Source organism: Nannospalax galili, unplaced genomic scaffold (assembly GCF_000622305.1).
Source record: "Nannospalax galili isolate Female #2095 unplaced genomic scaffold, S.galili_v1.0 scaffold979, whole genome shotgun sequence".
In the NCBI taxonomy this organism is placed as follows: domain Eukaryota; kingdom Metazoa; phylum Chordata; class Mammalia; order Rodentia; family Spalacidae; genus Nannospalax; species Nannospalax galili.
The window spans coordinates 769,166-782,393 of record NW_008343671.1 but is presented as its reverse complement, the minus strand read 5'-3'; the positions used below and the strand labels follow the sequence as shown (position 1 = coordinate 782,393).

Below are 13,228 nucleotides of genomic sequence, written 5' to 3'. Positions count from 1 at the left end.
GAGAGAGAGAGAGAGAGAGAGAGAGAGAGAGAGAGAGAGAGAGAGAGACGATGGACTTCCCCTGTGCTCCCTGGCACCCTCTCCCATGACCCTGATAGGCTCCAGCCTATCTGTTGACAGTGAAAGGTATGGATGCCTGAGGTGTGCTGGCTAAGCAAGAGGCTTATATTCTGGGTCCCTTGATAAGTAGCTAGGTGGCTTAGCTTGTGTGTGTCTCAACCGTGACAATGGTGATGCCATGAGGACTGAAAGCATTTACAGTAGGTCTGGCACTCATGATGGCTTGGCCTTTTGCTTTGGCCTCTAGCATTCCCAGATGAAGCCGCTAGAAGACTTATGGAGAGTGGGGCTAGTTCTCTGCACACCCTTACTTACCTATCCTCAGGACCATCTGACTTGGACAGGCTTCCTGTTAGAATCTAGGGACCTCTGTGAAATGCCTTGTCTTGGGGCCAAGTGAGGGCAGTGAGCTCCTTATCTCTCTGTCCTCCAAATGCTGACCAGCCCCTCTCTTCTGGGTAGCAGAATCCTCCCGTCCTGGGGAGGCACCTGGTGGGACCCCTTGGTGCCAGGTTCCTGCTCAGCTCTTCCTGCCCTTCCCAGTCTCTGGGCAGCCCTCTTGCTTCCCTTCCCTCTGATGGCCACTTCACTTTATCTCTGAATGTCATTGCTCCACTAATTCCTAGTTGCTTGGAGTTACCTCCCTGGCTTATTATTAGCTCTGTCCCTTGAGAGGCCTTAGGAGAGGACTGACCTTGACTAAGCCCTGAGTGAGTGCGTCCTTCTCTAGAGAGGAAGATGCTTTGTTTCTAGGATGTTCTGGACAGACCCATCTGACAGAGACCCATCAGGAAGCCTGGAGAACTTATGTAGCAGGAGTTTGAGGGTTGTCAAATGCCCCCCACCCCCAGCAGGGAAGGATACCAGGACAGTGAAGACTTGGAGGAAGTCTACCCAAGGCATCCTGCCCAGGACCTCCAAATGGCCTCCAGGTGGGCCAAAGACTGAGCCCCAGGCTGGTGGTCCAGCAAGAGCACTGGGCTGAGACCTGGCCCTGGGTTCTAGTCTGGGACTGATACCCATTTTCCCTGAGGTTCCTGCATCCGATCCTCAGCTTTTGTGTGAGTTGGAAGAGCTTCTTCCTCAAGGGATGTATAGCCTGCCCCAGCCTGCTATCTGACACTCGGCTAGATTCAGTCTCCCAGTTGACCCTCAACCACATACCTTTGTTCCCCAACCAACTTTTAAGGCTCTATACTCTCTCTAAGTCACTTGCTGTATAAGCTTTGGACGAGTTGCTTCCTCTTGCTGGGCCTCTGTTTTTGTCCTTAGTAACTAGGAGAATTAGACTAGCCAGACCTTGGGGGTTTGGTACTCCCAGCTCTTAGACATTTTAGTTCCCACCGAGGCTTCCATGACACCTATCCCCACCTCCGGTCTGCTGCCAACCTGCCAGCCACCAGCTCTCGAACCTGTTCTCAGTCCCTTTTCAGCCTGTCATACCTGCACCCCCTCCCCCTTAACTTGTTTATTTCTGGGAGCAAGGCTGAGCTCATCACCTTGCACAGGTAGGGCACAGCCTCTCCCTGTCAAGGCTCCACCCCATATCACCAGTTCTTGGATCAGGCCTGCAGACCCAGAAACTCCTGAAGTCTCTCCATCATACCCAGTCTTCCTTTCCTCTCCCCACAGAGGGTAGAACAACCTAAATGGCAAGGCAGATAGGAAGCTGGTCAGCTGCTAAGTGACAGTCACCAGCACAGTGTGACAGGAATACAGCTTCAGGTCTCTAAGGATGCTATGCTAGCCTACGGTGGCTGCTGAGGGTGGTGATTTATTCAGCAGGCCTTGCCTTGTGTCTTCTTTGAGGATCTAAGATCCATTAGGGCTCAGCAAACTGGGCTGTGATGCTGGTAAATTGAGTAAGCATCAAGGTTAGGTGTTGGGGGGCTAGGCAGTTCTGATCATGTACCCTGTGGGTTTTCTAGGACCTGGGAGGGCAGGACTCTGGGAGAGGTGGCCTCTATGGTAAGCCTCAGCTCAGGACCCTGGATTCTCAAGCAGTCTGCCTGCACCCTCTGCCCTTCCTGGCTGCTCTTGGAATGGAGACCTCTGATTTGCAAGGTGTAGCTGGGGGGCACTATAGGACAGGGGACAAGGCTCAGTCATCCCCCTGTCCCTTGGAAGGAGATCAGACCTGAGGAGGGAACTCAGGGACACAGGTTGTCTGCTCAGTCTCGGTCTCCTTGTCCTGGAGGCCTTGCCAACCACTTAGTTATGTCTCCTCTGAGCCTTCCAAGCGATTCCTTTGTCCTCTTAGCCTAGCTAGCTCAGTTTGGCCATCTCAGAACCTTAGTCTTCTCAGGGACAGGAAAGTCATCAGTTACTGTTGCTGGACACCAAGTTGAACTCCCAGCTTCCACCTCATGAAAGCTGAAGTTAGTGTCAACCACCATTCCCACTCAACCAGAAGGAAGTTAGCTAGCAGGCCATCGCTTGTAGGAGGTCACAAAGCCAGGGGCATGGGGTAAGGATGAATACTCTTCCCCTCAATGCTCAGGCTGAGCCTATTCTGTCCCATGAGGTGTGAGAGCATTGCTAGGCAGAGGCCGTATTTCCCTCATCTCTCTGCTTCCTGGGCTACCTTGACGCCCGGCCAGCATTCCCTACAGGGGATTGCTTCTCTATGCGAATAAACCCTGTTCTGTCTTCAATCACCTGCACTTCAGTGCTCCCTCTGCTTTTCATCAACCAAGTTCAAAACTGAAAGCCTGCTGCAGAGCGCACCCCTTCTGTGGCTTTACCGGGGACACAATGTCCTGTCTCTGTGCAGTGCGTACTGGCTGGCATGTAGGCTCAGTGTAGACTGCTGGAGCCAGGGCTGTGCTATCCCAGTACCAAGGGCTTAGCTGTGAGCCAGCGCAACCTGGCTTGACTGTTGTGAGGGTCACTACTGCAAGTTAGCTGCTGTGCTTGTAGTATTTACAGTGTCACTGGCACACGTAACAATTTAGAGAATTGCACCTTGAGAAGATTCCATCCCTTTTTCCCTTTTCTCTGGCTTGAGTTCATCCCACCTGAGTCTAGCTGAGTCCCCACCCTCTAGTTTTGCCCCCGGTCCCCATCCGGTGCAAGCTACCTGATACGGAACTCCTCCACTTTCTCCAGCACCTGCAGTAAGTTGGCTTCCAGCTGGCCCCGCTCCTGGCTCACTTTTCGCAGCTCCTCTTGCAGCTGGCCCTGGAACGTCTCATAGTGGTGGCTGAGGTCAAAGGTGGCAGATCCCTGGCCCTGCAGGAAGCTCCATCGAGTCTCTAGCAGCTGGTTTCGTTGCTCCAGAGCTTGTACCTGTGAGAGCAAGTGGGTGCAGAGTGAGCCGGCAGGTTCCCCATTGGATTCTCTGGGCAGGCTAGGGCACCCCAAGGGGGAACTCCCTGGGACAAGGCAGCTCATCTGTGCACATCCACCTGTGCTGGCCCCACTCAGCATTCAGAGCCACCTCCAGTTCTTTACTGTAAAGCTGAAGATGCTGAGATAAGGACAGGACTGAGGTGGAGCTAAGAGGCGAAGGTTTCCTACGCAGGCAGGACCTTCCATGAGGAAGAGGAGCCAGGGAGTAGAAGTGCCTGCCTATGAGGCTGGCGCAGGGCTGGAAGACCCCAGGGATGGGCTGAGAGGTGTCAGGGTCCTGTCTGCCCCTCCTCTATGGCAAGCCTAGTTTCATCTGGCCTTGAAATCCTAACAAGTTGGGCCTGCTTCAGATGTCAGTGTTAATCCTCCTGACAGCCCCAGACTTGCAGCCTCTCTGAGCCTCAGGTTCACCAGCTAGAAGCTGGGATCAATAACACTGCTTGCCTTACAGGGCTTCTGGGAGCAGAATATGGGAATGAGCTTCAGAGAGTGATAACTGTCCATGCGTCTGTAGAGTCAGCTGTGCACTAGGCTGGTTCCAAAGCTAGACTGGTCCCAAGAGCTTCATGTTTAACTCCTTTGTGACAATACTCCATGGGTGATATTGCCATCAGAACAGTTTCCAGAGGAGGGATCCAGCCCACAGAGCTGTAAGAATTGCCCAAGGTCACAAAATTAGTAAGCACCAGAGCCAGGCCCTGCATCTTTTTTTAAAGAGACGAGTCTCATGCATCCCAGGCTGACTCACCATGTAGCTGAGGATGACCTTGAACCTTTACCTCTCAAGTGTTGAAATCATAGCTCCTGGTTTATGTGGTGCTGAGGATTGAACTCAGGCCTTCATGCATGTGAGGAAAGCGTTCTTCCAAGCGAACTACGTTCCCAGCCCTACAGTGAGATCTTTAAACACCACAGCCTGCTTCCCGTGGGCTGGAGCACAGCTACCTTGAGGCTTAGGGCCTTTCTAGAGTGGGCTTCTGACTCTAGACACGGCCAGGGTGACCTTGAGGATGGAGACTAGGAGGGCTCTGAGCCCCAGGGTTACTCCCCAAACTCTGACTCCCACATACCTCCTGCTTGGACTCCTACAGAGGCACCTACAACCTATGGCTCACAGACCGATCCCCAGCAGGATGTCAGGTTCCCGCTCTGTTTCCATCCCTAGCACATCCCCTCCTGGCCTTGTCCTCACCATATTGTCTTCCCTAAGGCCCCTTGCCTCACCCTTTAACATGTGTACTCCCAGCTCCCCCTGCAGGATACTCCCCAGACTCAGCCTGAAAGCCTTTCCTCCAGCAGTCAGAGCCCTCAACTGATGGGCTTTCCATGCATCGTCTCTGTCTGCCTGGAAGTCCTGCGTGGTGAGGGAGGCTACTGAGGTGGGGGCTGGCAGGGTCATTCCTGGATGGGGGACTGTTTTGACAATGAGGATGTGGTGATAATCAGGTAGTGGTGCACTCTAGGACCTTGGGAGGGCTTCTGGGCTTCCTGTATAGGCTGAGCTTTGATTCCAGGACCACAGTTGGTGAGGGCTGTGGCAAACATTTGGCAGCTATTACTGCATTTTCATTTTGTGGGGGGCACTGGATGGTGGCATGGGCAGTGGCACAGGTGAGCTTTTAGTCCCCTGCTTCACGCCCATCTGACTGGGAAGTTCTGCTTAATACTGCCTTAAACTTGTACTACAGGCAAACAGGTTCAGTGGAGATAGAGGTCAGGAGGGTTTCTGCTTTGCTTTGTGTATGTGTGTGAGGGAGCATGTGTGGGGGAGTATCTGCTCACCCCACCTTCCCTCCGTTTTGACAAGCAGGAGTCCGTGTTTACACTGAGGGTGCGGTGAGAGGAGAGACATGAGACACCTACCTCCACCCATGAACAACAGAAAAAATCTCCATATCAGGAAATTCTTCCCTTAATCTAACCTCTATGCTTTATGCTTGAGCACTCCTTTCTGGGGAGATGCTCTGAACTGGGCCAGCCAATGCAGCTTGAGGGTAGTCTTGGGGAACTAGGGTTAGCCTCTGTCTCTCACTGCTCTTGGGGGAGTCTCTTGTCTCCATGGGTGGGGATGGAAGCTCTTTTTTAGCCAGGACCTGCCCAGCAGAAAGGCTCCTCCCTATGGGAACAAAGGCATAGGGAGGCCAGCAATCCCAGCACATCAGAGGAGCCAGGACAGTCCCCTCCAGCCCGTGCCCCTGCCCTTTGGTGGCACAGTGGCAGCCCTAGGGGGTTCTGCCTGCCTGGTCTATCTGCCTCCGTACTTCACAGATGAGGAAACTGAGACTGGGACCTGAATGGTGCCAGGCCAGGCTTGGCAGAGCTCCTGGTTGCAGCTGGGCTCCATCTTGGGTACATCTTGGGGACAGCCCAGCCACTGAGCCTGCAGGGAGACTGGGTGTTCTTGTTTATGGAGAGTGTCAAATCTCTAAGCTTTAGCCATGAAGCCCAGAGGCCTGCACAGAAAGGGCTGGCCTGTGCCTGCTGCTGGCAGAGGTGACTCTGGAGACTTCTGAGACCTTGAGGCCTAGGGTTGGCATGGTCTGACTCTTTAAGTGTTCACCCCCACTCTTGGTTTCCCTCCTTAGTCTGGGCTTGAACAGACTTAGTCAGCCCTTCCTCTCATCCCTTCCATTTCCACTGTAGCTGGCATGTGTGGAGAGGCCCTACAGCAGCCCCAGATGGATAGGGCACTGCCTTCCCCAGCTTCCCTCTCTGTCTCTTTTGGCTGTGACCTTGTTAGTCTTCCCATGGATAGAAAAGCCCAGCTGGCATGTGTGGAGAGGCCCTACAGCAGCCCCAGATGGATAGGGCACTGTCTTCCCCAGCTTCCCTCTCCTGTCTCTTTTGGCTGTGATCTTGTTAGTCTTCCCATGGATAGAAAAGCCTAGGCTGCCTGTGGAACAGAGCCCTGGAATCTAATGCACAGAGAAGGTAAGTAGATTGCCTAAGAAAACACAGCCTGTAAGTCAAGTTAACATCACTGCTGCAGGGCCTCTTTGCTAACCTCTACAGAAAGGAACCACCCCCTTCCCTCCCACCCACCACACACACTGGCTTCCCTGTGCCTCAGAGGGCCCAGAAGGGGAAGGAGGGCAGAGCGCCCCTCCCTCCTCTCTGCTCTGATCTGTCTCTTGGGCCTTCCCTGCTTGTACATCTCTCTGCAGTCTGGGCTGCACCCCTGCCTACCAAGTTTCTTCACCCTTCTCCCTGTAGCCCCCCTCCCTTCCAGGCTTGGGGTATGTGTGTTCTAGCTACTTTTCAGAAATCATCCTATTTGATTGATAAGCCCATGACACTGATGTGCACCGAGGCACAGAGAAGCTCAGGAATTTGCCTGAGATTATCCAGCAGGCTGGTGCTAGGACCAGGATTTAAACTCAGCAATTGGGCTCCAGAAGTCTCTCTCTTTAGACCACTGTCTGTTTCTCTGGGGCCCTCGCAGCATCTGCTTGGTTCAGGGCTCCAGTAATGAGGACCCCAAAGGGCTGGCACCCGCAGCTCCTTGCACACCACAGGGAAGGACACCCTATTTCAAGGACAACTTGAGAACTGGGAAGCACCAGTACTGACTGCTAAGGACCTCAAAGGGCATTGCCCTGGCTCCTGGGCACAGGACCCCAACTCTGAGGTCTCCCTTCCTGGGCCCACGCCCACTTGCTCCCACCCCATGCCCACGGCAGAGGCACAGGGTGACATCAGCACTGGTGTTCAAGGGCGAAAAGCCACCCATGGAAGCCAAATTACATAGCTCAGTGAAGCACTCCTTTTAAGGGATTAGCTAGGCTTGAGGAGGTCTCTCTGCAGGCCTTGCCTCCCAGGCCATGGGCTCCATCTGTGCAGCTGGGCTGTGGAAGGGGTTCCTGGCTTCAGTGGCCACTTGTCTTACCCATGCATCTGGGCACCCTAGGTGTAGAGAAGGAGACTTGACTAGTTATAAGTAGGGGAGAGAAAGACACAATTCTCATATCACAGTCTGATGGCTTTGTGTCCTATAGACTTGAGTTCAAACCTAAACTGTATCACTTTTGGATTGCGTGACCTTGGGCAAGGCACTGGGACTCTCTGGTCCTGTTTACGCATCTGCACAGCTGAATAAATAACAGCTGTAGTGGTGATGTGGGGGCTGACTTGCATCCTACGTGTTAAGTACCTGTGGGGTGCAGGCAGCTGGGCCACACTTGTACCACCCCCCAGGGTCCCCAGAAACATGCTGGGGGTGGTGCAGAGTTAGAAACAGAGAGGCAGATTAAGGCTAGCCAAGGTTGGGAGGCTGGGCCTCTGCTTCCTGGGAGTTGGGATGTGGTTTTCTTTCTCTGTGCAATGGGCACTAAAGGTTTTCTTTTATGCAGTTATTGAGGGAAGAAGAGATTAATCTACTATGCACCCTGCATCGCCCAGCATACCAACAGGCAGTCGCAACACAGGAGGAAGCTGAGCAGCAGGGGCTGCTCACAAGAGGTTCCCTGAAGTTGGTGAGTGGGTATAGGCTTGGGAGGTAGACAGGACTTCCTTGAGTCCTAGATCAGCTGCAAGCAATAGCCAGGAGACTAGGGGCTGTGTTGCTAGGGACTTGTTGCTCCCATTCAGGTGGGTGCAGGGAGGCCCCACTGGCTGCCTGCTGGCTGGGCTGACACCTTCCCTGCATTCCTATCTCCCGATGTGCCAAAGCTGCATCTTTACTCACGCAGCCTCCGGGTGGCAGCCTCCTTCTGCCCTATGTGCTGCCTGGGCCCTGCAGGCTACACTGGGTCTGTGGTTGGATGGGAAAGTCAAGCAGGGTGGCCTGGAGGAAATTGCTACGGCCCGGACCAGAGGCTCAAGGGATGCACCAGGAGGAGAGCCTTGACAGCTCAATTCCCCGGCCACCTGCCTGGGCCGAGGCCAGCAGGCCACGCCTTCATGAGCTTTTCCCTTTGCTACCACAGGGGTACAACGACTCTTCCAGCCAGGTGGCCTATCCTTATCTAGAGACCCCTCAGGATCCATCCTGGGGTCCCTTTCGCCCCAGACATTAGGATGTATCAGGACTTCCAACCCATCGCTGATGTAGTCATGCCACATCCCCATTGGCTGGGGAGGGGCGGGGCATGATGACCGATGCTCAGGGAAGCGCCAGCTCAGCCACCTGGAAGGCATGGCAGCCCGGCTGTTTTGCTACCCTCTCCCACTCAGCTCACCTTGCCAATCAGGGAGGCAAATTTATCGTTGAGGACCTTCATCTCCTCCTTCTCCTGGTTCTTCTGTTGTTGAACGGCAGGGTCTACTTTGAGGTCCAGGGGCACCAGCAGGCTGGAGTCTACAGTCACCTTGGGGATGGTGTCGGCTGATCTGAAGCTTGTAAGGCTTCGAGAGCTAAAGCCAGACCCAGGGACCCCGGAGCTGCCCCATCCCGAGGTCCCAGGCCGGGGGCTGCCCGCAGGGGTCACCTCACAGCCACTGAGGCTGCTAAAGCCAACGACGCACGAGCGGCAGGCCATGGTGGCCCCCCGACCCCCGGCCTGGGATCGGGAGGGCCCCAGCAGTGAGCTAGGGAGCCTAGGAGTGGTGGCTGGCAGCTGCCTCCTGTCACAACCGGGGCGGGCTGGGGACTGAGGTGCAAACACCTGTTGCATGGTGTTCATTAACTGCAGATGGGCGGGACTCCTAGCAGCCAGACCAACCTGTTAGATGATGTGGCTACTGCCCCTCCCCCGTGCCACAGTGATTTACCCAGCCGGTAGGGGTTGGAGATCTGCCTTGCTGAATGGGCTGGCTGATCACTGGCCCCCTACCAAGAGGGTCTGACTAGGGAGGGAGCTGGTTAGGTGGGTCAGGGTGGGCAATGCCAAGAAAGCAAATTTACAAAGAAAGGGGAAGAGGGGAGAGGGAGCAAGCTGGCTTCAGACCTCTGCATACCTGAAGCCTGACGTATCTGGGCTCACATACTTCTGGAAAAGATGAGGCAAGCACGACTCTGAGCTCCGAGGGTAGGACAACTGTTCTGGGCACGGTGCCAGGCTGGCATCGGAAAACAACACCTTTATTTTTGTTTTCCAGCTGCCAGAGTGTCGTTCTCCCCTGTCTTTCTCGCCTTTGCTCCCTTATTGAAAACCTGATTCTTTCAAGGGCTGCAGGAAACACATGATCAAGGTCAAGAGACCTTGGCTTTGGAAACTCGACATCTGGCTTCCAGACTCTCCTGACCTGGCCAGGGGACTAGACTTCTACTTGCATCTGTAAAGTGGGTTGAAAGTTCCAGTCATGAGCACCAAGTAGAAGACCTGATTCATGTAGATGGCCTGGGTGGGGTGGTGCGGTGTCAGATGGTCCTGAGTGGATGCAGCTCTGCCTCCAGAGCCTCGAAAACCTTTCCTGCCTTCGCCCTCATCATCCTTCCCATCCCTCTGTGCTGGCTCCTCATGCTCCTTCAACCTCCTTCACAGGAAATGTGCTGCAGAGACAGAAGGCAGCGCGAGGTACGCTGAACACTGAGCATTCAAGGTCTGCAGAGGCTCCCAGCCAGGAACTTCCATAGACCCTGCTCCTCCTTGTCCAGGGCTGCCAGCCTCTTCCTTCCTTCCCGACTTGATACCCCCAGTAGTCATGCTGTGTGTCTGTGACCTGGCACCCTCCTCTCCCACTTAGACAAAGAGAAGTGTGTTTGGGAGAAACTGAGAGTCAGAGATGGAAGGAAGCTCAGCCCCTATGGGGGCCTGAGGGAGACAGAAATCTTGACTGGAACATGCTTGCTGAGCCACATCACCTACTCTGGGCCCCTGCCTCTGGTCCAAACCTTTTTCCTACATGGGCTCTTTTGGCACAATTGGACATAGGACTCTGCATTGAGGCCATGGGTTCATCCTGCTCCAGGACCCCAGGATCTGCTGTGGGTGTTGAGGCCTTCTGGATGACAGGGTCACCAAGATGGTGCCTGCCCCATTTCTGCCATGTGCTGTGCTCCCTCACTCAGTAGACACTGGCATGGCCATTCCAACCTCCCACCATCTTCCCCTGGTATCTAAATGGCATGTGGTCAGACATAGTGCCATGCCCTCCCCCACCCTGGGTCAGGAGATGGCATCTGGACTTGGTATGGCCTGAATGTACCCTCAGTCCTCTCCAAAGCCTCTATTTGAGGGAGATGCAGAATTCATCACCCTTGGTACGGAGGGTGGGGTGACATTCCTGGTCTCAGGGAACTGGCTGTCTATGGTGGTTTTGGATGCCACAGGAAGGGCACGGGATAGAGAAGAATACTGGCTTTGTCTCTTCACCATGAGTCCTCAGTCAGGGCAGTCCTCTCCTAATGTCCATATCTTTCTGATCTCCACAGAGATAAACCTCTGAGCCCAGACAGGTCATAGTTAATTGCCGAGTCCCCAGCTAGCATTGAGGGTCTTGTTTCTGGGGCTTTCCTTGGGGTGTTCCTGATTCCCTAGAAGAATGGAGGGCAGGGGGGCTACCTCCTCCCAGCCTTTAGTTTCCCTTGGGTACAGTTGGTAGACGTGTCTTTGACTGTTCCAGCTGTGACTGCCAAACAGGAATAGCAGCAAGGAAGCCCCAAACAAACAAAACTCTGCAGCCCTTCCTTGCCCTGCCTCCCTTTCCCTCCCCTGAGTAGGTCCCTCCCGTGACCCCTGCCCTCCCTTAGCTCCACCTGCCCCAATCCTTGGAGGGCCACCCCTGAGCCCATCTGATCAGACTGTCTCCGACCAGAGACCCTTCCTCCCAACCAGGGAGGGCTTCCACTCTCCCTGAGCTCTGATGGGATACTCTCCAGGCTTTGTGAGAGGTGAGGGATCCAGGCAATCAGTGCCCATCAAAGCAGAAAGTCTGTGGAAGTGAGAATGGACAGTGGGGAGTTTCTCTGGAGACTGCCCAGGTCCCTTCCGAATGTGAGCCTGGACAACCGCAGATGGAAGGGGCATGTGGGCATTTTGTTCACTTCTGGGACTTTGGAGACCTGTCCTGGTTGGCTCTTCCACAGTCCAGGTACAAGAATTCCCTAGGTATACCCCTCATATCCCTGGTTCCTGTAACTGGTGATGGGTGGTGCAATTCACACTGGTGACACAGAGAGGGCAGAGAAGATGAGGGCCAGAGGTGAAGGTGGGAGGAGGCTTGGCCCTCATACAAGGGGCTTTCTCGTTTTCGTTCCTCTGTCCTGTGTCTCCCTCCACAGTGCTCCCACATGACCTCTGACTTGGCCTCTTCACTCCTGTCTGCTTCTCTTCCCTGCCTTTCTCTGGGCTCCTGTCCTTCGGAATGAGGGAGGAGAGGTGTCTGGCAGGATGGCCTTATGGGAATGGCATCCATCTCTGTGTCATAGTTTCAGTGCCTCTTCTCTGCCCTGCTCTCTCTGGGGTGGCCTGAGGCTGGTCCATGGAGCGGTGGCAGCCTCCCACTACAGGACAGCCACACATGTTTGCTAGGTGAATATTCCTAGGAGCACACACCAGCCTGGGAGTCAGGGCCTAGAAGCCAGGGGGAGATCAGGAGTCTTCAGGGGAGTGTCATAGCCCTGCCTCAGGGCAGGAGGGGAGGCCTCCAAAGACCTGCTCAGGTGCTGTCTCTTTTTTAGTTCTTCTCTTAAGTGTCTTCCTATACTGTTCATGACAGACCATTGCCTACTCAGTGCCTAGCCTCTTTCTCTGGGTCTTCTCTGGGAGCAGGGCTATGTCGAGGCCACAGAAGAGGCCGGAGAAGGTGGAAATGTGGCTTTTCAGCCTTTGAGCACCTGAATTTCTGTGGATTCCAGAGCTGGGGACCAGGGAAGCTGAATGTGGCTTTAGGAATGGTGTGGGGCCCAGAAAGGGCAGAGAGATGAAGCCCCTTAAGGCCTCCTCTGCGTGCCAGGGAATCTTAGGACACTCTTGACAGAGGCATCAGCTTAGACAGGGAATTCTGGGACACCTTCCCAGAGGGGAGAGTGGGCTGAGGCCTGAGGGAAGAGGAAGAAGTATAGGGACAAAGGAAGGGAAAGGCGCTTCAGGTGCGGGCTGGAGGTAAGAGGCTATGTGGGATGGTGACCATGACAGGAGCCAAGATTACTGGCGTTTCATGGGTGCTATGGAGCTCAGAGGAGCCATGGCTTCCTGAGAGACCCACAGAAGCCACAGAAGCTGCTGGGCACAGAGCAGCTCCCTGTGACTTTTGGGGCTGAATGTCTGTGGAGATGCTTTGTGCTTGCTGTGCCTCTTCCTCCATTTCTCGGGTCTTCCTTGCTTCCTTCCCTAACTGCTGTACCCTCCATGGTCACATCTGGACAGTGGAGAGGGGCCACATCCTATGTGGGACATCTCAGATGTGAAACATGGACATCATACATGGTTTGACTGGACAGAGCTCATCTTCAAAGAGGACTGCTGAGATGGGTCAGGATGCTGGGGACCATGGAGGCTCTATCCTGGTTCAAGATTGGCTGTGGAGGCAGCAAGATAGGCTAGTGCAGGGGGTGGGGGTGATGGTGAGGCACTTTGGAGACCAGAGCTGGGACATCTGGCTTCTTGTCTGGGGCTCTACCACTTAGCAGCTGTGCAGTTTGAATTGGTCTCTTTAGGTTCCTAAAATCAGGCTACACTGGATGATCATTGTTTTTGTTTATTTATTTTTTTCCAGTTCGGGTCAATAAGTGCTCCTTAACCTGTTGTCAATCCCCCTGCTCTGCTAGGCTCTCATTTTGCAGTATGAACCAGGCCCTCAGCCAGGCAGCTCTGGGGAGGGCGGGTATGCCCTGCTATATAATGAGGGCAGGCCTTGAGGGCTGGAGGAGGCCACAAGGCTAATTAGGCTTTCCCTGTCCTCGGCCCACTTAGCCCAATTTGTAGTTATTTATCCT

General features: G+C 54.4%; 1 protein-coding gene across 1 annotated transcript in view; it reads right to left on the bottom strand.

Annotated features, from left to right (window-relative positions):
- Positions 1-8,997, bottom strand: part of Krt80 (keratin 80) — a 21,292-nt gene extending 12,295 nt beyond the window's left edge. Inside the window, exons 1-2 of the mRNA XM_008839994.2 lie at positions 8,589-8,997; positions 3,140-3,348 (exon numbers count right to left, since the gene is read on the bottom strand). Coding sequence (XP_008838216.1) covers positions 3,140-3,348; positions 8,589-8,888 — 509 coding nt within the window. The 5' untranslated portion in view covers positions 8,889-8,997. The remainder of the gene's footprint in view (positions 1-3,139; positions 3,349-8,588) is intronic.
- Between the last annotated feature and the right edge of the window lie 4,231 nt (positions 8,998-13,228).